The sequence below is a fragment of the Choloepus didactylus genome, chromosome 5 (assembly GCF_015220235.1).
Source record: "Choloepus didactylus isolate mChoDid1 chromosome 5, mChoDid1.pri, whole genome shotgun sequence".
NCBI classification, from domain to species: domain Eukaryota; kingdom Metazoa; phylum Chordata; class Mammalia; order Pilosa; family Megalonychidae; genus Choloepus; species Choloepus didactylus.
The window spans coordinates 160,374,934-160,402,870 of NC_051311.1; the positions used below are offsets into that span (position 1 = coordinate 160,374,934).

The window sequence follows — 27,937 nt, forward strand, 5'->3', positions numbered from 1 at the left end:
AAATAAACTTCCACAAGCAGTTTCTCTAATGCTGCTCTGTAAATGTGTATGCTTGTGTCAAAAGGAGCCACATTCCCCTATTACATAGTTTTACACTGATTGTGGTGATACCTTTCAGCAATTCTGTTGATGACAATGATCAAAAAGCACTAAGGGCGGGCATGGCCGCCAGTCTGTGGATGGGGGACCTGGAGCCCTACATGCATGAGAACTTCATCTCCAGAGCTTTCGCCACCATGGGGGAGACCGTGATGAGTGTCAAAATTATCCGAAACCGTCTCACGGGGATCCCAGCTGGCTACTGCTTTGTAGAATTTGCAGATTTGGCCACAGCCGAGAAGTGTTTGCATAAAATTAATGGAAAACCCCTTCCAGGAGCCACACCTGAGTCGTGTGAAACCAGTGGAATATAGCCAGATGTATAGTTACAGCTACAACCAGTATTACCAGCAGTACCAGAACTACTATGCCCAGTGGGGCTATGACCAGAACACAGGCAGCTACAGCTACAGCTACCCCCAGTATGGCTATACACAGAGTACCATGCAGACATATGAAGAAGTTGGAGATGATGCACTGGAAGAGATACCTGGGCAATGACCATTCTAACCTCTTCATGCTGAAAAAGGATGTCGACATTATGGGGTAGAGGAATGAAACTGGTTGATGTTCTTGGAGAGACTGGTACCTCTGGGTTTCAGGGCTTATCTGTCATAGGAACAATCTGGAGGCTTTAAGTTTTGGGAAAAAATAAACTTAATAAGTAAAACTTTTATAGAGTCTTAGATAGAGCCCAGGGTATTCGTTAGGGTTATCAGGAATACTGTTGGTTGGGGCTTGGCATACTGTGGCAATTTGCAATATCTGGCTGAAGCTTGCATAAGAGTAACCTCCAGAATGACCCCTCTACTCTATTTGAAATCTCTTAGCCACTGAAACCTTGTTCTGTTTCATTTCTTTTCCCCCTTTTGGTCAAGAAGGCTTTCTCAATGCCACAGTGCCAGGGCCAGGCTCATCCCTGGGAGTCATGTCCCACATTGCCAGGGAGAGTTATACCCCTGGAAATCATATCCCACGTATCGGGACTCTCGTCTGATTTTAACAATGACCTTGTGGGGTGGGCTGTGCAGGACACAGAAGCTCCAATTGAGCGATGGGGAGTTAGAAACCCAGGAAGCCTGAGTGATCTGCTCAGGGTTACACAGTGAGTTAAGAGTCTCTCTGTCTTCCCTGTCTTTCTGTGCTCTGACTCCCCCCTCCACCCCAGGATATTCTGCCACCTCTTTGGAGATAATTAAGCTAATTATAATAGTATCTGTATGTAAGTCCTTAGAATTTCCCAATCTCTTTTTCATTCGCTTGTAATATAACAATAGCCAGCATATTTTGAGTGGTACCCATGTGCCAAGCACTGCTACTTATCAACACTAAGATGGGTAGGTACTGTTAAAATCCCCATTCCAGAGAAAAGAAAACTGAGGCCTGGAGCATTAATAATAGTAATAGCTAGCAGTTATTGAGAGTTCAGTATGTACCAGGCTCTGTTTAAGCACTTTACGTGTATTAATCCATTTAATCTTTTTTATCATATTTTTTTATTGTAGAATGTAACATATATACATCAAAGTGATAACTTTCCAACAGCAAATTAACAAGTAGTTAGAGAGCAAATTTCAAAGAATATTATAGGTTACAATTCCACAGTTTCAATTATGTCCTTATTATGAAATTTAACATATATACAAAAAGGTAATATCTTTTAAATTATGATTTAACAAACTATAGTACCATAGTTTCAGTTATTACCTTACTGTGAAATATATATACAAAAAGGTATAGCTTTCAAATTACAATTCAACAAGTAGCTATAAAAAAAACTTCAAAGGATGCTATGGGTTACAGTTCCACCATTTCAATTCTTTCCTTCTAACTATTCCAACACCCCAGCAACTAAGAAAAAGATTATATAAAGATTCAGCCTTCATAATCCTCTGTTAAATTCCATCTTGTCTGTTGCTACTCCTTCCTCTAGTTTAATCACTTTCCCAACCTTCGTCTAGAAAGTCACCACCCCAGCCTGTCCATGCTGAAAAGGGGTGTCAACCGTATGAGCAAAGGGGACACATCTAGTTGATGTTCTTGAAGAGGCTATTGCCTCTGGGTTTTGGGATTTGTCTGGCATAGGAGTTCTCTGAAGGATTTAAGTTTCTGATGAATAAACTTAGTGAGTGAAACTTTTACAGAGTCTCAGATAGGGATCTGGGTATTCTTTAAGGTTTGGGGGACTACTGTTGACTTGGGCTTATCGTGTTGTGGTCATTTGGCATATCTAGGTAAAGCTTGCATAGGAGTAACCTCCAGGACAGCCTCTTGACTCTATTTGAATTCTCTTAGCCACTAAAACCTTATTTTGTTGCCTTTCTTTACCCCCTTTTGGTCAAAAAGGCATTCTCCATCCCTCAATGCCAGAATCAGGCTCATTCCCAGAATCTGTGTCCCATGCCATCAGGAAAGCTCATTCATCTTGGGGGTTCTTTCCCACGTCAGGGGGAGGGTGATGAATTTATTCGCAGAGTTAGGCTTAGAGAGAGAAAGTCCACATTTGAGCAACAAAAGATGTTCTCTGGAGGTGACTCCTAGGTATAATTACATATGGGCTCAGCCTCCCCTTTACAGCCATAAGTTTCACCCAAGCAAGCCTCAATATCAAGGGCTTGACTTATAAAGTAGGGGGTTCCTAAATTCACATAGCATATGTTATATCCATGATAAGCCATCCATATCTCACATTATTATCACTTAGTTGTACAATCCTCATCACTCTTCATTTTCAACAATTCCCATGACCCTAAACATCTCGTAGCTGTTGTCAGCCCTTAATTATTTGTCCCTAGTATTCATGTAATATTACTATGGTATTCCTATTAATTACAGTCCTTAGTATGCAATGTGTAGATTTTTTCCATGTACCCTTCTGTTGTCAACTCTCTGTGCTAGTATCACATCTTAGAAGTATATCATGCAAGCACCTATCTATATTTGTGCTGCTAATCTATGGGAAACATGCCTTTAAACAACCCCTTTCATTCCTAGTCGCCTTCAATATAGCTCTTCATTTAATCTTGATGACAATTTTATGAAGTAAATATCATAGTTATTCTGATTTTACAGATGAGTAAACAAGGTGGAGAAATTGAAGGTCAACTTAGTTGCAGGTTGCAACATAGTAGCAAGAGATGGAGCCAGTCTTCATATCCCTTTATCTTGCAGTACAATTAATGCTTTTTACCACTGCCTCACAATGCCTCCCATGAACCTAATAACCAAGTGAGGTGCGCACAGCAGGGATTGTTATCTTTCATCTATTCCTTGGCTTCAGCAGGTCCTCTTCCAGGCCCTCACTTCAGTGTGAGGGAAAGTACATTATCAGTCGTCAGCACACACATGCCTACCCTTGATCAAGCCTTTTCCTAATCTGTTCCCATAAACTATGATGCACTGGGTGGAGTGAGCAGGCTGGTCATGCTCTGCTTCCTTACAGTTCCTCTGTGGGAGCCCCTGTAAGTGCTCACAACTTAAACTCATAATTCAGATTAAAACAACACAGAAAGATCCAGCTGGTTGCAGTAACAGGCAGGGTTCATATGTGAACAAAATCAGTATGGACTGGAATAGAAAGAGAAACAGACTCTTAATAAGTGAGAAAGCTGGAAATAGTTCATCAAACAATGCAAAATGGCCTATATACCGCAAGGAAAAAAAGTTTAAATGTGCTATTATTTTTAATAATCAAATACAAACTAAAATATATCACATTTCTGTAAAAAGTTAGTTATTACAATGTTCATACCCTTGGAAACAATGATTTAACTAAAAAGATGTTATCCCAAAATAATAATTATCAGTACAGATAAATATCCAAGGGTAGAGGATTGGTTAAATAACTAACAGTAGCCTTTTTTTTTTTTATTAAATTCAGTTTTATTGAAATACATTCACACACCATACAATCATCCATGATATACAAATACAATCCACTGTCCACAGTATGATAACATAGTTATGTGTTCATCACCACAATCTATCTCTGAACATTTTCCTTGCATCGGAGGGAACCAGAACAAGAATAAAAAATAAAAGTGAGAAAAGAACACCCAAATCATCCCCCCATCCCACCCCATTTGTCCTTTAGTTTTTATCCCCATTCCTCCACTCAGCCATACGCTAGATAAAGGGGGTGTGATCCACAAGGTCTTCACAATCACACTGTCACCCCTTGTAATCTACATTATTATATAATTGTCTTCAGGAGTCCAGACTGCTGGGTTGGAGTTTGGTAGTTTCAGGTATTTACTTCTAGCTATTCCAATACATGAAAGCCTAAGAGGTGTTATCTATATAGTGCATGGGAGTGTCCACCGGAGTGACCTCTCGACTCCATTTGGAATCTCTCAGCCACTGAAACTATTTCGTCTCATTTTGCATCCCCCTTTTGGTCAAGAAGATACTCTCAGTCCCACGGTGCCGGGTCCACATTCATCCCCGGGAGTCGTGCTCTGCGTTGCCAGGGAGATTTACACCCCTGGGAGTCGGGTCCCACGTAGGGGGGAGGGCAGCGAGTTCACCTGTCGAGATGGCTCAGAGGGGGGGGGGGCCGCATCTGAGCGACAGGGAGGTACTCGGGGGGAGACTCTTAGGCACCATTACATACAACTTTAGACTCTCCTTTGTGGTAATGAGCTTCATAAGAGTAGCCATTTTTTTAAAATCCCATTTCTTTCTGAGAATATTGACATGGGAAAATGTTTTCAATGAAAAATGGCCTTATATAAAACAGGATATATGGTAAGATCCCAGTTAGTTGTGTTTTTTATACTTTTTTAGATATAATTCACATACCATAAAATTTATCCTTTGAAAATGTACAATTTGTTAATTTTTTAGTATAGTCACAAAGCTGCACAACCATCACCACTGTCTAGAGCATTTTCATCACACCAAAAAGAAACTCATAACCAAGAGCAGTCATTTCCCACACTCGCTCTTCCCAGTCCTCGGCAACCAATTTAAAATTGTCTCTATGGATTTGCCTATTGTGGACATTTCATAAAAGTGGAGTCAGACAATATGTGGTCTTGTGATTGGCTTCTTTCACTGAATGTAATGTTTCCAAGGTTCATCCATGTATCAGTACTTCATTCTTTTTTTTAAAAAAACAGGTGAAAAATTCTGTTGTATGATTAGCCCTTAATTTTATCCATTCATCAGTTCACAGACATTCGGGATGTTTCTACTTTTTTGCTCTTGTGTATGTTGCTGCTATAAATATTCCTATACAAGTTTTTTTGTGGACTTAAGTTTTCATTTCTCTTTGGTATATACTGAGGAGTGGAATTGCTGAACCGTATGTTAAACTCTATGGTTAACCATTTGAGGAACTGCCAAAAGTGTTCCAAAGTGGCTGCAGCATTTTACATACCCACCAACAGTGCATGAAGGGTTCTAATTTTTCCACATCCTTGGCAACATTTTTCTTTTTCAATATAGCCATCCTAGTGAGTTTGAAGTTTTGCAGTTTTGATTTGCATTTCCCCAATGATGTTGAATATCTTTTCATATGCTTATTGGCCATCTTTTGGAGAAACTAAAATATCTTTGGAGAAACTAAAATATTTTGCCCATTTTTAAAATTGGGTTATCTTTTGTTGAGTTGTATCAGTTCTTTATATACTCTGGATGGTAGTCCCTTGTCAGATAGATGATTTGCAAATATTTTCTCTCATTCTGTGAGTTATCTTTTCTACTTTCTTGATGGTGTTCTTTGAAGCACAGATGTCTTTAATTTTGAGGAAGTCCAGTTCATCAATTTTTATTTTTTTGCTTGTGCTGTTATTGCTTGGGTCATATATAAGAAGCCATTGTCTGTTTATTACTGTTACCTTTTTTTTTTCCCAAAAAATGCATTACTTCATTTCCTCCTAAGGCAGCCATGCATTATAAGCCTTGTGAACATGACAGTCACATTATTTCTTTAGTAAGCCCCAGGTCTTCCAGGAGCATCCCTGGAGCCTACAGCTGAAAGAGGAGTCCTGAGATGTCAGATATTAAAACTTTATCCACAGCCACAAGTTCCTTTGATGTTTGGGTTATTGAACACAAACTCACTGGATAGTTTATCTTCTACTTAGTCCATTTCTCTTCTTAAAAGTGTTAGCTGTGCTTTCTTTTTGGTGAACACTTTGATTCCATCTTGAACAACTTCATCAGAATCTCCTTTTGTCTTCATATAATCCAGGGTATAAGAAAAGCCATTACAACCACTGGTTCTAACACCAACTTTCACACATACATGTTCAGGCTTATCTTTAAGAAGCTGTTTTCTCTTGTTTTACTGCTGAAGATTTCAGGGTGAGGGCGACCCAGGTAGGCTGCATCTTCCTCTTGCTCACAGCCCCAACAGTGGCCCGGACTAATGAAACCGACATCTTGGCTATCCCAGTGCCTCTGTCCAGAGCTTGGTCACCTCAGCCTCTTTCCATGGAGACAGTGTGCACCTATTCCTGTTACCTTCAAAGTGTTTTATAGTTTTAGCTCTTATATTTAGGGTCGTTGATAATTTTTAGTTAGTTTTATATAGGTGTGAGGTAAGAGGCCAACGTCATTTTTTACATAAGGATATCCAGCTGTCTTAGCACCATTTGTTGAAGAGACTATTCTTTCCCCCTTGGGAACTTGTTGGGAATTGAGTCATGTCCCCCACAAAAGGCAAGTTCAGGTCCCAGCTGCTGGCCCTGTAGGTGTGATTCATTCATAATTAAGACCTTTGAAGATGTTATTAGTTAGGGTGCACCCAAACTGCATGAGGGTGGGCCTTAATCCAATAAGGCTGAAGTCGTAAGAAGCAAAGGAAATTAGACACAGAAAAAGAAGCCACAGGGAGCAGCCAGAACCTGGAAGTTGATGGAACCTGAAAGAGAAAGATGTTGTCACGTGCATTGCCATGTGACAGAAAAGCCAAGGAATCCCAGATCAGTGGTCAGGTACAAGGTACCAACTCCAGGAGGAAGCAAGCCTTTTAGCCTCTGGAATTGTGAGCCAACAAATTTCTGTTGTTTAGCCAACCCATTGTATGGTGTTTGTTTTAGCAGCTAGGAAACTAAAGCAGCACCCTTGTCAGTTTACCATAAATGTAAGGGTTTATTTCTGGAATTAATCCTATTCCATGGACATGACATATATTCTGTGTGTCTATCCTTAGGCCAGTGCCACAGTCTTTATTATTGTAACTTTGTAGTAAGTTTTGAAAATGGTAAAGTGTGAGTCCTCCAACTTTGTTCTTTTTCAAGATTGTTTTGTATTCTGAGTTCCTTCCATTTCCATATAAATTTTTGGATTGGCTTGCCAATTTCTGCAAAAAAAAAAATTGAACTGGGGTTTTGACAGAGACTGCACTGAATCTGTAGATGAATTTTGGGAGTTGCCATCTTGACATGAAGTCTTCTGATCCATGAATAAGGGATGTCTTTCCATGTATTTAGGCCTTTAATTCTCCGGTGAAAAAGTGGCTGTGTTCGTGTGGCAATTCACTATGAAACCTTCATTGATCACAAGGAATAGAACATTGCCAGCCACCAGAATCCATCCTTCTCCCCACTCACAACACCCTTCTTCCCTACTAGGAAAACCATTGTGTGGTAATCATTTCCTTCCTTCTCTAGATACACATCCCTAAACAATATAGAATAGTTCTACCTGTTTTTTAACTTTATGAAATGGAATCATACGGTATATACTGTCTTGCTTCTTTCATTCAGTACTTAGCATTATATCTGAGATTCATCCAGCCTGCAGCTGATGTTCATTTTCAATGCTATATAATATTCCATTTTAAGAATAATATGCCAGTTTAAGTTATGGGCTATTTTTTTTACTATTCTGTATTTTACCATGATTTCTAAAGAACACATATTACTTTTGCAATAAAAAAAGATTAAAATAAAAAAAAAAAAAAAAAAAAAAAAGCACTAAGAACCCATAAGTCAACTCCATAGGTTCCTTTAGGATCCAAATTTAAATGATTCACATGTGACAACTGCAGTCACAAAGCCACAGGGCCCCTCATCTTCTTGTTTGTTTTTCTTGAGTTTAAAAGGAATACTCAGCAAATACAATATATAGGGCACTGGAGACGTTAGAAAAATAAAGCTCAGTCCCTGCCCTTAGGATGCTCACAGGTCAGTAAGAGGCACACATGTGGAGAGCCTTCACCATCCCTGGTGATGCTTCCTGTCACAGAAAAATATAGGCGTGGGGTGAGCCGAGGTTGGAGTGAAGTCATGGCAGAGGATGTGGGTTAGACCAGGGTCAAGGTCGGGAAGAGAAGGAAGGAAAGGACGACAGAGTCTAGTCTAGGGGTAGCATCTCAGATCTACTCAGGCAGGACAGAGAGGATCACATTCAGGAGTCTGACAGAAGTCAGACCTAACTGAAGGGCAGAACTCAAGGGAAGACGGTGGCCAGAGAGGACCTGGGCTGCCTGCTGATGCCAGCTGGGAAAGGGTTTTGTGTGGTTCAGCCAGCAGAATAACAGCCCCCGAAGATGTAAACAGAGAGCTTGTTCTGGATTATTCAGTTGGCCCAGTGAAATCACAGAAGGTTCTGGGAAAGAAGAGGAAGGCAGAAGCGTTAGTATCAGAGTGAGACAAAGTGAGAAAACACTTGCTAGACCATTGTCGGCTTTAAAGAGCAAAGGGAGCAAAGCATCAAGGAATGTGGGGGCCTCCTAGAAAAGGCAAGCAAACAGACTGTCCCCTGGAGCCTCCAGAAAGAACGCAGCTCTTCCGACATCTTGATTTTACCCCAGTGACTCCTGATCTCCAGAACTAGACTCCTGACTTCCAGAACTGGATGAGAATAAATTCATGTTGTTTGCAGCCACTAAATGTGTGGTGATGGAAACTAGTCATTGTGGTGTCCGATTTCTAAGGAGTCCTGAGCAATTCCTGGAGCTTCCTGAACATGAACACTCCCAGGAGTATTTCCTGACCATTGTCTTTTTAATTCTAATCTTGAAATATTTACTTTTTGAAGGTAAAATTTGTATACAGCTTCACTCAAACTACATTTTAAAACAATAAGAAAATAGGGTCTGAGAGTATAAAGAAAACTGGGGTAAAAGTCAGTCAGTGGGGGTGGCATATTCACCCTACAACAGCCCCTGTGAGAAAGGCCAGGGGTCACAGTTAAAAGTCCTACAGGATGGTAAATAAAATTGGGCAAAGGTAGCCAGGTGTAGAGACAAGAAGCATAAAGCTGCTTCTATTGTGGCCAAGCATGACAGCTGCCTGGTAGAACTGTCTTATCTAATGCCACGCCACTCTCTGGGAGGGAGCAGACTGCATGGTGACTGCAGTCCGGGCTCAGAACACAGGTCCAGTGCGAGAGATCTGCCTGGCCTCAGACAAGGAAAATGAGACCTCCCGGGACACTGTATTGGAGACAGGTCAGGGAGAGGGGAGGAACCATGAGTCCAAGAGCAGAAAGCAACAGTCAGCAGAAAAGCAGTAACTACATGTAACTTTGGAAAGCACTACCAGGAAGTGCTGGGCAGTGGGAACTCATGGAGGAGTGGGCGAAATCCACAAGAGGCTTCACGGAGAGCCTGACATGGAGAACGTGGTTCTCAGTAGCTCAACCCTGACCTAGAAGCTGCCCCAGATAGGCTCTCACCCTGGAGGCGGGGGTCTGGAGGATGGTCCAGTGGACCCAAGGGAGATGGACGGGCAGGTCTTGGATGCTAGACCATGCAAAGCAGAAGTGCTTACTCGTGCACCCAAGTGAAGAAGGGAATGATGCATGTAGGTTCCCTCCCAGAACCTCAGGGGTATCAGTGGGGAGCTGGGTCCTGAAAATCTGAACCCTTTCTTTTACCCAGTTTGGAAAGTGAAGCTCAGCTGTCTGAGAAGACCCAGCTGTCCTCCAGAACCTGCACCTCCTAACCCTTCCATTACAGCCACGTTCTTGCCTGGAAAGCCACACCACCATGCCTCACACATCCCTGTTGGCATCTTCCTATGTGGATTCCCACCGGCTGTGGTTTGGTCTTCAGTTCTTCCCACCTCACTTTACCTGGCCTCTCTCACTGCTGGTTCCAAGAGCAAAAGAGTGGGCACGGAGATAAAATACACACGGTAGGGGGAAAGGGACACTTCTGGAGGAGCCAGAGACAGCAGTGGATCTGCCATGTCCAAGGAGCATAGATATTAATTCAAGAGTCCTGTGCTGCTGTGCTGTCCCATGGCTATGTTCTCCAGTGGCTGCCCTCTCCTGTATCCACCTTCTCCCAGGGTCACTCGCTCTGGTGGTCACACTCTCCCATGGCCCCTCTTTCCCATGACTACCCTCTCCATGGCACCCTCTACATAGCCACCTTCTCCATGGCCACCCTCTCCAGGGCCACATTCTCCCATGGCCACTGTCTCCTATGGTCATCCGCTCCATGACCACTCTCTCCATAGCCACCCTCTCCATGACCACCTTCTCCATGGCCATCCTCTCCATAGCCACCCTCTCCATGACCACCTTCTCCATAGCCACCCTCTCCATGACCACCTTCTCCATGGCCATCCTCTCTATGGCCACCCTCTCCATGACCACCTTCTCCATGGCCATCCTCTCCATGGCCACCCTCTCCATGACCACCTTCTCCATGGCCATCCTCTCCATGGCCACCCTCTCCATGACCACCTTCTCCATGGCCATCCTCTCCATAGCCACCCTCTCCATGACCACCTTCTCCATGGCCATCCTCTCCATAGCCACCCTCTCCATGGCCACCTTCTCCATGGCCACCTTCTCCATGGCACGCTCTCCATGGCCACCCTCTCCATGACCACCCTCTCCATGACCACCCTCTCCATGGCCACCCTCTCCATAACCACCCTCTCCATGGCCACCCTCTCCATGGCCACCCTCTCCATGACCACCTTCTCCATGGCCATCCTCTCCATGGCCACCCTCTCCATGACCACTTTCTCCATGGCCATCCTCTCCATAGCCACCCTCTCCACGGCCACCTTCTCCACAGCCACCCTCTCCATGGCCATGCTCTCCATGACCACCTTCTCCATGGCCACCCTCTCCATGGCCACCCTCTCCATGACCACCTTCTCCATGGCCATCCTCTCCATGGCCACCCTCTCCATGACCACCTTCTCCATGGCCATCCTCTCCATGGCCACCCTCTCCATGACCACCTTCTCCATGGCCATCCTCTCCATAGCCACCCTCTCCATGACCACCTTCTCCATGGCCATCCTCTCCATAGCCACCCTCTCCATGGCCACCTTCTCCATGGCCACCTTCTCCATGGCACCCTCTCCATGGCCACCCTCTCCATGGCCACCCTCTCCCATAACCACACTCTCCCACATCAACACTCTCCCATAGCCATGCTTTCTAATGGCCATGCTCTCCCACAGCCACAGTCTCTGGCCATGCTCTCTCATGGCCATGTCCTCCCACAGCCATCCTTCACCCTGTCCTTTTGATCTGTCTTCTAGAATCACTCACAATGAGAACAGAAACCGTGTGAGAAGCAGTCAAACATCTGTACCTCCTTTAATTCAGCCGAGTAATTCAGGATTTGTTCTGAGTGAAGGTCATCAAAACCAAATTGGGATTTCAGATCAGATTGAACCTTCTGTGGATCCCACACCATTTTCTGAAGGGACAGGTTGTATCCTGACTCTAAGAAACAACAAGTTTTTATACTGTCAGTTGTTTTAACATGTTCACATATCTAAAGTAATTCAGAAAATAATGCTATCTTCACTTTTAAAAGTACATAAAAACCAATTATCATTGGGGGTATCAGATAGGAAAAGAGAACAGAAGATACACAAATTATTACAATGTTTCCCAATGTTTCCAGAGAGGAATTTCACAATATATTTCAAGAGCTTTATAAAACTCAAATCATTCAAGCCAACAATTTCAAGTCTACAAATCTATCTCTAGAAACTTAATCAAATACATGAACAAAAATTTAACATACAAAGATGTTATTGCATCAGCTATCATGATTAAATATTGAAAACCTGCTAAGCGCCTAGCAACAGGGGAAAAGATAAATTACATTATATTTATAGCATAAAATACTATGGTGTCATTAAAGCTCTATTTCCAAAGATTGTATTAAGTCAAAGGAAACTGTTCTCCTAACATAAGGAATCAAGGTATAAAACTTAGAAGCTACCCAATTAACCCAGCAAATATCATCTATAAGTGGCACACTCAAAATATAAGCTCAATATCCCCAACATTTGACAAAAATCTCTGGGGAATTTGGCTTAGTGATTGTAAACATAATAGCACAAATTCCAAAGTGAACCTTCATCTAAAAATCCAACAAGATTGATGGAGATCTGATTCAATAACAATTGACCGAGTGCCTGTACTTGCCAGGCCCTGTGAAATCATATTTGCAAGCCTGCTCTCACTTGAGTCTTAAATTAATCCCATAAGATCTGTAAAAAAAAGGTAGACTCAAGCCAATTATAAAGAGGAACCAAGTTGAAGAAGACTTCAGGAATTTACTGATGATAGGGTAGACTCTAGGAATTCAAGAATCCTAGCTTCCAGTCTGACATTCTCCACATGGTGTCATGGGGAAAAGAGACTGATTCCAAGAAAACAACTAGTATTTATTGTATACTGAGGATGTAACAGACCCTAGGCTAAATCTTTCCCTGTGAGGCCACAGTCCTTCAACAACTTGACAAGGTAGGTACAATTATTAACTCCTTTTTTAGAGAGGAAGCAGACAGTGTCACTTAGGTCACACTTCTGGATTATGCCATGGTTCACACCTAGGCAATCTGATTCCCAAACCTGAATTCTTCTAATACCTTGCTCTTAGAAGGTATTGGAACTATCCCCCGAGTTCCAGAAAAGACAGAAAACAACAGTAACACCAGGACTATGAAAGGGTATAAACTATAAAATAATTCATTAAAAAAAACTAAAGAAAAAGCTTAGATTCTGAAATTCACTGCTTAATAGCAGAACTCAGAAAATATGGGTGAGGCATTTCAATAAATAACATGAATGGGCTTTCTTGCCCAAAGTCACTGACATGATCTGTTCCTTTCCCTTCATACACTGTGATTTGCTCAGTTGGTAAAAGAATTTTTCTTAGAGACAAGAGAAATGAAGGCAAATATTAGTTGTCTCCAGAAGTATGTAGTGTAAATGAATTCCTTAGCTCCGACTCACTGACAAGTTGAGAGAAAACAGCTTGTTTTAATTGTATTATTTGGCTGTAATTACATCTCCAATTGTAGGGTAAATTGGTTGTTGTAATTTGGGTAGATGTAAAAAACTTGTGCTTCCAAATGAGATTGTGTAAACTGAGGTCACAGGGTAAATTTCAATGAGGTATTGTATGTACCTCCCAACTGGGTTTTGAGTTAAGACTTTTGAGCCTGGGAATTATAGTTCCCGTTGGAACTGACCTAACATGAAAAGCAAGTTAAACATGAATGACGTATCTACTGGCATCTCTCTTATAGGGCACACAAAGAATGAACCCTTCCTCTGCACAGGTGACTCCCTAGGCTGAGTCACAAAGAATAGGAGGAACTTGGGGCTGGGAAAGGAGTAATAGGTTGGGATGGTGTCATGTTAAGCTGCTCCATGAAGCAGAAAAAGAAAATCCCATAGAGTCCAAGAACATTAGTGCTGGAAAGAACCAGAGAAATTTCCATGGGTAGGGGTCTCATTATATAGGACAGGAAAATAAGACCTCAAGAGTAAATGGCAGATGAAGAACTTGATCGCAGGGCTCCTGAAGTCCAGCCTTGTCTGCCTCCAATCTATCCCTCAGGCCTGCCCCAGGAGAATCTTTATACAATAAAGATCTAATTTGCTGCTCTCTGGCCAACTGTGCTCTCTCCTGGGCTCCTCTCCAGGACGTCCTGCATCACCCACTATACCCCACCCACACCAAATGTCTAATCCAACACATAATCCTCTTCCTGGTGATGCACCCCTGCCTCTTAGATGACTTTAACTCATTCTTCAAAGCTTCTCCTTAAAGCTTTTCCTGAGAAACAATGTCAGATCCCAACTCTCTGGTTTTTGTTTTTCCCTTTTTCTTCTTCTTTTTTTTTTTTTTTGTTTATTAGACAATTGTAGGTTTACAGAAAGATCATATAGAAAATACAGAGTTCCCATGTGCTTGCCCCCATTCTTAACATTTTGCATTAGTGTTGTACCTTTACAACAATTGATGAGAGAATATTATTATTGTAATATTGATTATAGTCCATAATTTACATTGGGGCTCACTGCTTTGTTTTTCCTTGATTGTCAGCCTCGCTCCTTCATTAAATGTGATTTCTCTGAGAGCAAGGATCATGTCTTATTCAGCTTTTTAATACCACTGCCTGGGACAGTATTTGGCTCATACAATCTGCTCAATGAGTATTTACTGAATGAAAGAATGAATAAATGAATGAATAAATTAAGGGGTGATGGATGGATGGATGGATGGGTGGATGGGTAGAGGGAAGGAAGGGGGAAGGGATGGAGGAAGGGAGGTCTCTATGGGAAGTATGCTTATTCATTTAGTGGGTCCTACAAATCTCCATCAACCTGCCTCCTCTCACTAGCTTTTCTGGTTGGTTGTTTTTTTAAATTTCCTCGTAATAGGAACTCAGAAGAAAGGTAAAATTAAAATCACAGAATCAGTGATAGATTTACCCTTAGAGAACAAGTCAAGGAATTTGAAAATCAGTTCTATTTTTAATTAAAAAATATCACTTTTTATTGACATTAACTGGGAATCTCAACAATGGTAGAAAGTAAGTCAAATTCAGTTCTGAATTCCAGGTTTCCAGTCTACCCCCGCCTCTCTTAATAGAAATGATTAATTCTTTTGTGCATTTAATATTTTATTTTCATCATTTCTTTGAGCAACGTATTAACTCTATGTTGATCATCAATAAATCTAAGTAATGAAGTATTTTAAATATAACAATAGCTCTAAGTTACCCGTACCAGTGACTACTACGCCATGTTCCTGCAGAAACATCAGGGTTGAAATGGTCACATTCAGTACAGCTTCAGAAGCCTTGGAGTAAGTGTGGTTGAGTGGAAGCCAATCTAAGTCTTCTAGGGATGTTAAGGAACTAGAACCAAAACAAAATAAAGGCACTATGAGCTGGCGGTTAGCAAAACAACTAGTATCAATTCCAGATTTACTTACAGCCGACCTACTAAGCCCCTAGCCCTGGGCAAGGGGTGGCAATTTTTAGGATTTTAAATGCAATCCAAACTCTCTGGACTAGGGCTACTCATAAGAATTAAATCCCTTTCTTGGAACACTAGGGAACTTCAGTCACCTCTTCCTCCCTTTGGAGAACTTTGGCTACTTCTTCATGGAAGACTTGAGCTTGGGGGTTAGCTCTACCATCAGTGCTCGCTTAAAATAAACTCTGCCCATCCTGCTCCCATCAGGCAGTCAGAAGCCCAGCCAGGGTGTGAAGGGCTGGAGCTCAGAAAAGCAAAGAAGCAGTCAGCCTTGCTGCTTCAAAATTCAGATATGAAGTCTGATACTTGGAGCGCAGCACATTGAAATGCTGTCAACTTCAATCACTGCACTCTATCTTTACCCATGGATTTTAATATGCCATGGGCTCAATTCCTGGTTTTCAAATCGTATTTCACAGAACAAGGGGCTTCAGAGAATCCACATGTACATGGTTTTAATTTTATTTTTTAAGCATAATTATGTATTTTATAAATAAGTATATTTAAAATAGTAAGTCATTTTAGCAATATGTGATTTCTAAATGTAACTATTTTATAAATAAGTACACTTAAAATTATCAATCAGTTAATATATCCCACTAAAATGGATACATAACTAAATTTTAGCAATTCATGACCAATGATACATGTCGTGCTTCCAAATAGGTTGTTTTCCTACAGCTTCTCATTAAATGAACTCCCTCCTGATATCTTTGTGTAATTGAAGAGTACATCAAGATTAAAAGATATGCCATTGAAAACTCTACCACTTGTAAACACTCCTCTCATTATGTCAACAAAGCAAATATAGAAATAAAATTGATGTTAAATCTCATAGGGGACAACTGTTGTCAGCGGCTTCTAATTTCACATTTGTCTCTCTGAAAACAGCCCTATGGTTCTCCTTGCCCACCCTGACATCTGTGAGGCTTAGAGCAAGAACACAAATTGAGGCACACAAGCTATTTTCAAATAGTTAAGTTGCAAATTACACTAACAGATTGTCAAAACATGTTCTATGTTTGTATATGGACAAATATACCTTCATAACAACTTTGACGCCAGTTACAGTTTAGAATCTTCTGATCTTCAAAAGTGTGTGCCAGAAGGTGGTGGCCCAGGGACCCTCTGCCCCTGCCCCAACCCCCTGTCTTCTCCTCCCCCTTGCTGGCTTCCCACCCTCAGCTCAGTCCTGTACCTCAAGGAGCCTTGTGTGCACACGTGTACACACCCCAGCACCACCCACATCCTCCAAGCTCCACCCCACACTCCTGGCCAATAGCTGCAGCCACCCCCCAACCTCTATCTTGCAAGACCATTGTCTAACTCGCTGAATTATAAAACCATCACAACTGCACTTAGTTGTTGCTGATATTTTGGGCAACTGAGCATAATTGATGAAGAAACAGACAACTGTGTGTTTCCATTAGCATATTGGTATCATATCGCTAACAGTGAAAAATTTAGAGACAATGAAAAGTCGAATGCTAAAATTAAGAAAATTATGGCATATGGTACTTTACCACAATGGAATATTATGCAACCATTAAAAATGATCACTTAAAAACTATAGAAGCACTTGAAATTAATGAGGTAAAGCTAATTTTTTTTAATCAGGGAAAATATGCTCTGTTCAACATTACTGCATCTATTTAAAATATATATACAGATTGTCAAGTGATGGATGTGAAAGTGCAAGAGTTCCAGGCTTTTTAAGGCGATGGTATTGTGGATTTTTTTCTTTTGTTAAACATTTACACAGTGATATATATTTTTCCATTAAAAATGAGGACAAAAAAAAGCAACACACCTATAGGCACTTATATTTTTCTTTTTAACTTACTTCAGAACTGCCTGGAGAAATGGTACAACCACACGTATTCTGTCATCAACGTGAACATTATTTGCATACAGTCTGGGCAGTAAAAGTAGAAAATCCCAGATATGAGGCTGCTGGTGAAGGCGTTCCAATTTCGATATCACCTCCTCAGTCTTATTGAGATCGACCTGACAGGAAAAAAAAAAAAGAAAAAAAAAAAACAACTACATATGCCAAAATCATCCCTGTATAGTTTTACTAATCAATGAAATGAGGGAAAATAAAGAGGGCCACAAAATTGCAATAACATAGAATCCTCTGTGGTAAAAACAGATACCAGCTATGTCACCGTGTTGAACAGACACGATTTCAAAATTCTTCTCTTTGGTATTATGTAAAAATGTCCTGGAAGTTTGGACAGGGAAAGTGAAGCAGAGGAGGTCTGCTTTTATAACAAGCTATACCGATTTCTAAAATTTTTGAAGCTTCACTGTCTTTAAGACAGATCTTGGATAAGAATGTAATGATCTACTTTTTACAAATAAATAATGAGAAAAGAGTATAATTCAAATATGAACAAAAAGTGGAATGCCTACTGTAATTTTGGGTTTTTCTATTTTTGCAGCTGAACCCAACCATAACAGATATATGGTATAAATAATTAAATACTATACATCTACAAAAATACATAATATCCCCACCACATCACCACTACCTCCAAAGAGCTGTTTTGAATGGTACAGTCAATGGAATCTTAAGAAAGTAAGGGAAAAATTAGCACTCAAAGGATATTTGACAACACACCCATGTTAAAAGACACTAAAGATTTATTTTTCCAAAGTATCGGGTAAAAATAATGAGACCGAAGGGAAAGAAGTAAAGTTGTTCATTCTCATAGGTAGAATTCAGAAGAGCTTTTTCCCCCAAGCAAAGGTGTAAGAAAAGTGGTATTAGAATCAATTTTCATTAAAGCCATACAGCAGTAGCTATGTGAGCAAAGCCAACAGGGCAGTACTAAAGGGAATACAGAAAAAGACTATTTGGGAAAAGTAGAAAGAAAATCTGAAATTCGGTGAAGCATTGATTACTTGGTCAGAAGGCACCTACACTATTTGACTCTGGCACATAATACAGAACCTTCAGATGATTCTAGATTCCTGAGATCTTTTCCATGACACAGGGAGGTTGGCAAAGTGGAAAAATAGAAGAAAACATGGGTCTTCAGGGGCATCCCTGAGTCACCTTGCTCCCTCTTCATGAAGTAACACCCAGGCACTTAGTGATACCTCATCAAGAACTACCCTCCATGTCTGTGTTCTGAAGTCTGCAATTGCATGGCTCTCCTCTCTCAACCAAAGTTCCCATTCCTTCAATAAAGCTAAGCTCAGCATTTTGCATCACCCAGAGAAGTTATACCGTTTATTCTCTTGGATGGCATAAATATTTATTTTTTAATATAAGCATGTTACAGAGCTCCATCTACTCCCAGACTCCCTCTGCCTCCACCCCACTCAGCTGGCATAAAGAGGGGTTCCCGGAACTCAGCAAGATCCTGGAAGCTCCTGGAAGCTTCTGGTTTCAACACTCTCAACCCCTCCTCATTGAATTCATCTATAGACTCCAGGGCTACTTCTTGCCATTTTTTGAGGAGCATGGCTTCTGACTCAGTTTAACTTTCTTCAGTATAACTCCTGTCAGAATTCTTAGTGATTTCAATATCTCCTACATGGTCTTCAAATTGCCTCCCAATTGCTTTAGCCCTTCTCATCCATAATTCTTTCCTCCATCTGCTTGAATCATTCATTCCCATGATCAAAATCTTGACTTTTTCATTTACAATAACGGCAACTTCACACTGCAACTACCAACCCCAGTTCCTTCCCTCTAGTACCCAACTAACAATTTTTCAATCCCACCATCCACCAATCCACCAATCCTACCACTTCTCAACTACCTTCACCCTCTCTTTCTCCTTGCCCTTCTGTCCATGGTCTATTAGGACAACATTTTCCTTGCAACTCTCTCCTTGTCTCATGTTTCATCATATACTCTCCTGGAAAAAAAAATCCAACCTTGATCAAATTCAATTATGTACAATCTTCACTCTCACCCATGTAGCTGAGCACAGATGCAGAAAAATACATAATGATGCTGACTGTTTTCATGTTAAATTCATGGCCACATACCTCTAGTGTACAGAGTTCAGTGTGATCTTTCAGTCCAAATATATTTTCCTCATCCATTTGCCTCACTGCCCTTCCATCACTTTTCTCTCTTCAGATCTCCAAACTCCTTCTCCTCCACTGTCACTCTTGTCTTTTGGTTTGTTTCCTACTTCCCTAAGAGGAGAATGTCCTCATGTTCCCACCACCAGGTATACCCAAATACCTATACCTGGGCTTGTACAGTCCCCCCATGCAAGGCCAAATCCTCCACCCATGTTCCAGCCCCATGGCCCTGCTCCCACTCAAGAATGTTACCCCAGCAATTTCCCTCTCTTTTCTCTCTGTTCATTCTTTCCAATCCATGTGCTGTTATCTAACCATCCTAAGAAGCCCAATCTATTCCTGCCACAAATGCATAACCCCAAATCTAATCCTGAGGAAACAAATGGAGCCTACAAAATAAGTGGCCTCTTCAAAGTGATGATGAAATGAAAACAAAGACTGAGAAATTGTTCCAGAATAAAGGAGACCAAAGAGGTATGACAACTGAATGCAATCCATGATCAGGATCTTATTCGACTATGTAGGAAATTATTATGATAATTGGTAAAACTGGAAAAGGTCTGTAAGTTAAATAACAGTATTGTATGAATGTTAATCAGCTGGTTATAACAACAGTACTGTAGTTGTGTAAGAAAATGTCCTTGTTTATAGAAAGTAACACTGAAGTATTTAGGGGTAAAGGGACATCATGTCTGCAACTTATCCTTAACAGTTCAAAAACAGACAAATTCAAATATACATAGATGTCGATATAGATACTGATATAGATGTGGATGCAGGTGTAGCTGGAGTTGTAGAAGTAGACATGAACATAAATGTAGATGTAGACATAGGAAGAATAAAGTAAATGTGATAAAAATGTTACCATTTGGAGAATATGGGTAAAGGATGTACAATAACTCTTTGTACTACTCTTAAAACTTTCTGTATGTCTGAAATTATGTCAAAAGTAAAAAGTTAAAGTTGAAAAACCTACTCTTTAAAATAACTGTAAATTCTCAAAAGGAAAAAAAAAAAGGAGGGGGAGAAAAGAAGAAAGAAGGAGGAAAGGAGGGAGGGAGGGAGTATATATCCCCAGTCCTGGTTTAGGTTACCCTGAAAGCAGCACCTGAGAAAAGGATTTGGTGCAGGTAGCTTATTTGGGAGATGATCCCAGGAAGAAAGGCAGAGGTGGGGGTGGAGGGGTGGGAATGAAACAGGAAAGAAGAAAAAATCAACTTCAGGTGTGTTATTGAGGGCATGTATAGGTCATGGGGGGCTTGAATCCTGAAAACCATTCAGGGACTACAGATTTGACCCACTGTTGGGGGAAGGATGACCAACCTTCCTTGGGTTGCCCGAGGCTGAAATGTTTTCTGGGGATGGGAGACTTTCAGTGCTAAAACCAGGATAGTCCCAGGCATGCCTGGATGGTTGATCACCCAGGTTGTGGGTTGCCTAGAGATATTAATTCCCCTGCCATCTTGAGCTGAGCTTGCTTCAGCAAAGGAGCAGATGCAGAAAGCAGAAACGTTCTCAGCATGGGTTTGATATGAACACCGTGGCCAGGAGTCTGAGCTCCCAGGGGACTGACCCCTTAACTACAGATGAAATTAGAAGATGAAGAGGATGTGAAAGTGACATCAGAAAGCCTCTGCAGCCTCTCCCAGTAGCTGCCACCCCATGTCCTTGCTCCCCTTTGCAAAACAACTTCTAAGTTGTATATGTTCACTGCCTCCAGTTACTCTCCCATATTCTCAGCTAAACACTCAAATCAGGCTTGTGCCCTCACGACTTCCCCAAACTTTTCTCCTCACTATTACTGATGTCCTCCATGGCCACTTCTCCATCCCTAACTAACTGATCTATCAGCAGGATTTGAGACAGTGGATCCTTCCCAGCTCCTTGAAAATAGCTTCATTTTGCTTCCATGACATGACCCTCTCCTGTCACTCCTTATCAGCCTCATTTGCTGCTTCCTCTCCCACTTCTCAAAATGTGAGTGGTCAGTGCTCAGCCCTCTGACTGTTGTCTATCTACACTCTCTCCTTTGATGATCTCAACCAGTTTCAAGGCTTTAAACTCATCTATGCACCAACACCTTCCAAATTTATACATCCAGCTGACACTGTCTGCCTCAACTCCACTCTTCCACAGCCTCCTTGACAATTGGATGTCTGATGAACACGCCCAAAATCAATCTCTTGATTTCCTCTCTATAGCCCGCCAACATATACAAACAACCTGTTCCAATCCCCACCTCAGTAAATGGCCAACCCCATACTTGCAGTTTCTGAGACCCAAACACTTAGTCAACCCTTATTCCTCTCTTTCTCTTACAATCTGCATCATATTCATCAACAAATTCTGCTTGTTCTACCTTCAAAATGCTTCAAGAGCTCCTCACTTCTCCCCACCTCCATCCCTACTTTACTGGTCCAAGCCAACACCAAGTATTGCCTGCATGAGTACATTGATTTCCTCATGGATCTCCCAACTCTACTCTTGTCCCCATCACAATGTTGCTCAACATAATGGCCCTAAAATCCTTGGAACACGTAATTCAGGTCTCATCGTTCCTCTGCTCAGAACATCTCACTCTGAATAAAAACCAGACAATATAGCATCATTATCAGAACTCTAAAAAATGGAAAAGCTACCTCTCTTTCTTTCATCACAACAAAAAAAGCTGCTTTCATGTGTCCACATCTCCAGATCACTATATGCATGCCTAAATACTTTCACATCACACTTGCTTTATGGATACAACCTTGTACTCTCCTTTTCACTCTTGACGAAATACATAGTCTTTCCCATGTACCATATCTATTCTGAAGTGACTCTATTAAGTTAGGCTATGCAAATTTACTTACCTACTTTTGGATATTAAGTTATCCATCACTATAAATGAATATCTTTATGCATATAACCTTTTATTCCTTTTGCATTAAGAATAAGATAAGTTGTCAGAACAATTACTGGGACCAAAGGCATAAAGCGCTTTCTTTAAAAAATTATTGCTCAATTTTTACTGCCATAAACCATGGACAATTCTAGCAGTGGACTACAATATCACAAGCACCTGTTTTCATAATTTTCTTCCCAAAATTTTGTGAATTTAATCATAGAAAATGGTGTTTCATTTTATTTTTAATTTTAATTTCTCCAGTTATTTGCTGAACCCTGAATATCTGTGACCCAAAATATTTTCCTTTTGACGTAATGTATCAGAAAGCTCTTTGTTAAGATGGCTGTGCAGTCAGGTCCATGTATCTGCTTGCTAGCAAAATTACTTAATTAATACACAGACATCCTTCTGCTCCATTCCAATTCATTAGTTGGTCCTTATTCTTTTACTTTTCATCTAATGGCTTCACTGCACATATATTTTTATGATTTTGAACTTTCTAAGTCCTTCTCAGAATTAGGCAGGTACAGGTATAATGGGCGCTGGTTATCACTATGCTGCTGAAAATGCCTGTTCTCCAGGGGTCTGCTGAGGCCAGGCAAGCAAGGAGGAACTTCCAGCATCACCAGGATCCACGCTTGACTTGGGGCTTCTCATTGTTGGCACCACTGACATTTGGGGACCAGATAATTCTTTGTAGTGGGGCTGTTCTGTGCCCTGTGGGATGTTCGGCAGCATCACTGGCCTCTCCCCATTAGCTGCCAGTAGCCGTCCCCAAAGTTGTGACCACGTAAAATGTCTCCAGATATTGTTAAACGTGCCTCACAGTGAGGGCTGCAAAATCAGCCCCTTTTGATTACCAGTGCTGTCCCTGAGCCCTGTGTGACTAAAGGGAGCCAAAGGATGGGTCAAACCCACGACTCTCAGACCTAACATGAGGGCAGCATAGGCTTGAACCCCAATTTTTAAAGCTTCTCTGGATTACACACTACACAACGGGCTCAACCTTCACCTTCTGTTTTTTTATACCCTTAACTTATGGCGAGAAGGACCCAGAGCCTTGTTTAGGAAAATTTAAACTCTTCCTTCAATCCATCTCTTGAGTGAATCTGGTTCTCTCATATCCAGCATCTACATAGGTGTTCTAAAAAATCAAATCATTAAAAAGAAGTGCTTGAAAAAAATAAATTAAAAAACAACATTTTGAGCTTCGCCATTAGATCTCTGAAGACTAAATTTCAAATTTTTGCTAAGGTACTTACTGTTAAAAAACTGGTGCCATAAGAAGAACCTACGAGAAAGCGTATTTAAGAGATATTAATTCAATCATTAATCAAAAGACATTTGCTGAGCTCCCATTACAATATAGCACATCTGTGATGCTATAGTATAGCATATCTCAGAGTCCTGGCCCAAAAGAAGATTATACCCAAATTGAAGAATAAATCTGAGAAAAACGGTTGTTGTCAATTTCCCAAACACACTGATATTAAGTAAATTGCTAGAAAGTGATTTAACTGAGAAACCAAATTTCAATAATTTGCCAAGGAATATTGTATTACATTATTCCATCAATCTTTAATTCCACCAGGTATTGTGAACATTTGTGACAGGATAGAAAAGCAAAAAAGAAAGAAAAAAATTGAAGAGGGAAGAAGTGAAATTTTATTTTTTGGACTATTTTGAAACACATACAACACAGAAAATTACTCAAATAGTAATAAATTGAAAATAAAGTGGAGGCTTTATCTCAAAAAAAAATTATTTCTCCTGTTAATACATTTTGAAAACCAATTTGAAAAAAAACATCTTACAAAAGTAGAACGACCCGAGCCCAGTATAAGAACTCCATCATTTGGTGTCTGACACTATTCTAGTCTTTCGTTCAAACATTTTTGGGTCCATTGTGAAATCAGCCTTCAGAAAGGACAAGACCCTGCTTTTACCAGGCATTGTACAAAGTCTTGTTTTCTCTTTTAGAAATAACACAGCGTCACCTCCTATAAGGAGCTTGCTTTACATTTTTCTGCCAGACTTCCTCAAGTTTCTCATATACAATTAAAAAATTATAAAAAATTATATTTAAAAAAATTTGAGTTAGGTACTTAGGGTTGCCAGATTTAGCAAATAGAACCACAGTACATCCAGTTAAATTTGAATTTCTGATGAACAATGAAAATATTTACTATAAGGACGGAAACTTTGGGACATACTTATGCCAAAAAATTATTTGTTCTTTATTTGAAATTCAAATTTAACTGAACACCCCATATTGTATCCAGCTGCCCTTCTTGGGATAGTGTTAGAAACAGAAGCCAGGATTACTGTGGGCACTTGTGAAAGTTCATGATGCCCATTTTTTGGCTGTTCCTGAGGGGAGTAATTCACGAGCACATCTTACACCACTGTCTTGATGGCTTCACTCCTGCCGTCAATTTCCATCGTCCTTTGTTTATTGATGATTCTGGCAATAGGCAATAATCTGGCTGTGTGAAGATAGACAATTTGCTTTTCCTAGCTGAGGTTCAATGTTCTCCATTTGTAAGTTAAGCTTGCTAAGATATATTTCCATTCTAACTTCACTATGATAAATTTAGCAATAAGAGTCAGAGCCTTCCAGAACATGGCCATTCCTCATTAGAAACAGAAATGACTTATGTTTGGAGAATAATTGGCCCCATTTATCCAAAAGGATTGTATTCTACCAAGCTATTCCTCAAAGATCAGAGATTAACTATTATCAAGATGTAAAAGAACAAAATCTACAAGGAGAGAAGGAATCAAGGAGTGTGTGTATATATGTGTGTGTGTGTGTGTGTGTGTGTGTGTGTGTGTGTGTGTGTGTGTGTGTTTGGGTAATGGGAAAAAGATTTTAAAAACAGAGGAAGAGAGAAAGTAAGACAGTAATAGAAGGAAGAGTAGAGAGAGTAAATGAGTAGATAAAGCAAGAAGGACTGCAGGTCTCTCTGAAAGTAGCTTGTATATTGCCCAATGTGCTTTCCCAGGAAATTGGAGGGAGCTGAAATCCAGCCCCACCCTCCACAGCTAGCCCCAGATACTGCCCCGCATCCACCAGAGGGCGCACCTTTTTCTAAGATGCAAAATAAGGGACTAAAATGAAAGCAAGGATTTTTAAAACATTCTGGGTACTCACAGTCTCTTAGAGCACTGTGTTTAAGTATGTGTCCAGATGAGGAGTATCGGAGTTAGGACAGATGTACTTACCTGGAGCCTTGGATCTTTCTACCCAAAGTTTTTGTAAGTGTTTTGCCTTTTCAACTGTTTCACAAATTTCATCAGCAAAGTCCTGTAACTCTTCTAAAAAGTCCAAGTCATCAACTTTGTTGTGGTCAGCTGCAGTTTGGAACCTTGAGGAGCTTTAAATAAATAAAATAAATATCACAAATAGAACTCTGTTAAAGGAGTAAATTTCCTCAGCGTTTTTACGGTTCTTGGTACTCAATACCACTTTCAGTTAAAATTATATTGATGTACACATCCAGCAACCACTCTGGAAAGTCCATTTTACTTGACCCTCACCCAAAATGGATATTATCATTAAAAAAAAAATCTTTGTCAATTTAAAACTAGAAAACTATACTCATTCTTGTGACTGTCTGTAAAGCATAACCATTTTATATGCTTATCAACCATTTTACTTTTGTCATTTATTCAACATCGTGCCCTGATCAAGGTCCTGGAACAAGTACATCAGTGAACAGAACTGACCCACTCCCTGCACAAAGAGGAGAAGCAAATAATGAATCAGACAGGCCTGATAATTATGGGTTGAAATAAATGCTATGAGGAAAATTAGCAGGTCTATGAGATAGGGAAAAGTCTGGAAGAGGTGGGATAGGAGAAGGGAAAGTCTGTACAGAGAGAGTGTTCAAGGCTACCTCTTGGAGGAGGAGATATTAACCTAAAACCTGAAAAAAAAAATATGGATCAACAGTGGGAGCACGAGGAGGAATATGCACTGGTCAGAGGGAGCAGGTACAAAGGCCCTGGGGCGTGAAGGGGCTGAACTGTCTGAGAGGATCGGAGTAAGGGGACAGGGCTGCTAGTCATGGTGAGAATTCCCTCCTGAACCAAGAGCAGTGGAGAGCTAGGATGGGTTTCACCAGGATGGTGTGATTGAGTTAAATGTCGAAAGAGTACTGTGTCTGTGGGTAGAAAAAAAAAAGATTCAAGGAGGACAAGGGTGGAAAAGAGGTAGACAGTTGAAAGGCTATTGGTGGCACTGGAGAAAGAGGGAAGTGGACAGATCCAAGATCTACTCTGTAAGTGGAGTGAGAGGGCCTTCTAATGAGTTGGATGAGGGACCAGAAAGAGGAAGGAATCGGAGGGACTTGTAGTTATAGGTAGGAGTCAATGGTGAATGGCAGAGCCTCCGCTTTAGGTGTGGGGTGGAGGTTAGAGAGAGTCAGTGTCACTGAAGTTGAAGATGCCCATTAGACACAAGTAGAGCTGCCAAAGCCCTGTATACAAGAATTTGCAACTCAGAAGGGAGGTCTTCAGTAAATTGGATATTCAAAGCCTTTGTCTGATTTTCCATTGGGATGTTTACTGTCTCCTTTATTTATTTGCATGAACTGTTTAGGTATGCAGCATACTTTTGCTTCTTCACATTTGTAAGAAATATTTCCCCCAGTTTTTTATATGCCTTTAATTTGATTCTAGCTTTGAGTAATTTTATTCCAAAATGATAATAGTAGATGTAAAACTATATGAACCATACCATCCATCTGAGCAATGATCTAAAATGGAAAATTACAAGAAACAATATAAATGTCCAGTAGAAGAAGAATAGTTAAATCCCAACATATGTTTTTGAAAGGATATTCTTTTTTAAAAACTTTTTTTTTATTGTAGCAACATATATACAACTCAAATGAAAGGATATTCCTTAACCTTTAAAATTGGGGTCATTGAAAATATATTTTAGCCTCAGTGATCAGACTTGAGTGTGCCAAAGGACCATATGGGAAGCTTATTAAAAACACAGAATTTCAGGCACCACTTCCCACTGCTTCTCATTCACTGGGTCAAGAGACTAGCCTAGAAATCTGCATTTTAACCCCTACCGCCCAGTGGTTCTGATAGATAATCTGTAGACTATCCCAATGCAAATTATGTAATTTTAATTGAAAAAAAGATGATAAAACTTACTTTTTATTAAATTTAGTTATATATCATGCGTGTAGAAAAAAGTTTTTTTTCTACAAGTACACAAAAGAAAACATTCTCGTGACCTGTGAAGTCAGCACTGTGCACCGTCTACCTCTACCTTTAAATTCAATGGCGATTTATTTTTTATCAGTAAGAAACTAGTGATTTTTTAAAAACAAATAAATTATTTTACAAGTTGCTGGAAGCTTGTTAGAGTACCTAACTGCCCAATTTAATTTAACATATCCAAGTAGGAAAAAAAAGTAAAATTGGGGAACTTTTCCTGATTTGAAAGTTACAGAACGCTTTAGATTTTTTTAAACCCAATTACTTTACAAGTTAGAGAACAATGTGGAAGGAAAAAAAAAAACATAAGAGTTGTCAACAATTTAATCTACCATGAAACAATAACAAAGCTTTCATGATAACATGTTACATTACAAATCCCTTCCACAAAACATTGCGGTTTGACTCTCACAGCCTACAATGGAAGTCAGAGAAGGTTAAACAAACATCTAC

The 27,937-nt window shown here is 40.4% G+C and overlaps 1 protein-coding gene and 1 pseudogene across 1 annotated transcript in view; both read right to left on the reverse strand.

Annotated features, from left to right (window-relative positions):
• Positions 1 to 27,937, reverse strand: part of ABCA13 (ATP binding cassette subfamily A member 13) — a 453,377-nt gene that overhangs the window by 385,926 nt on the left and 39,514 nt on the right. Inside the window, exons 4-8 of the mRNA XM_037837193.1 lie at positions 25,472 to 25,623; positions 23,509 to 23,537; positions 17,156 to 17,319; positions 15,061 to 15,191; positions 11,615 to 11,748 (exon numbers count right to left, since the gene is read on the reverse strand). Coding sequence (XP_037693121.1) covers positions 11,615 to 11,748; positions 15,061 to 15,191; positions 17,156 to 17,319; positions 23,509 to 23,537; positions 25,472 to 25,623 — 610 coding nt within the window. The remainder of the gene's footprint in view (positions 1 to 11,614; positions 11,749 to 15,060; positions 15,192 to 17,155; positions 17,320 to 23,508; positions 23,538 to 25,471; positions 25,624 to 27,937) is intronic.
• Positions 5,552 to 6,485, reverse strand: LOC119534631 (annotated as a pseudogene).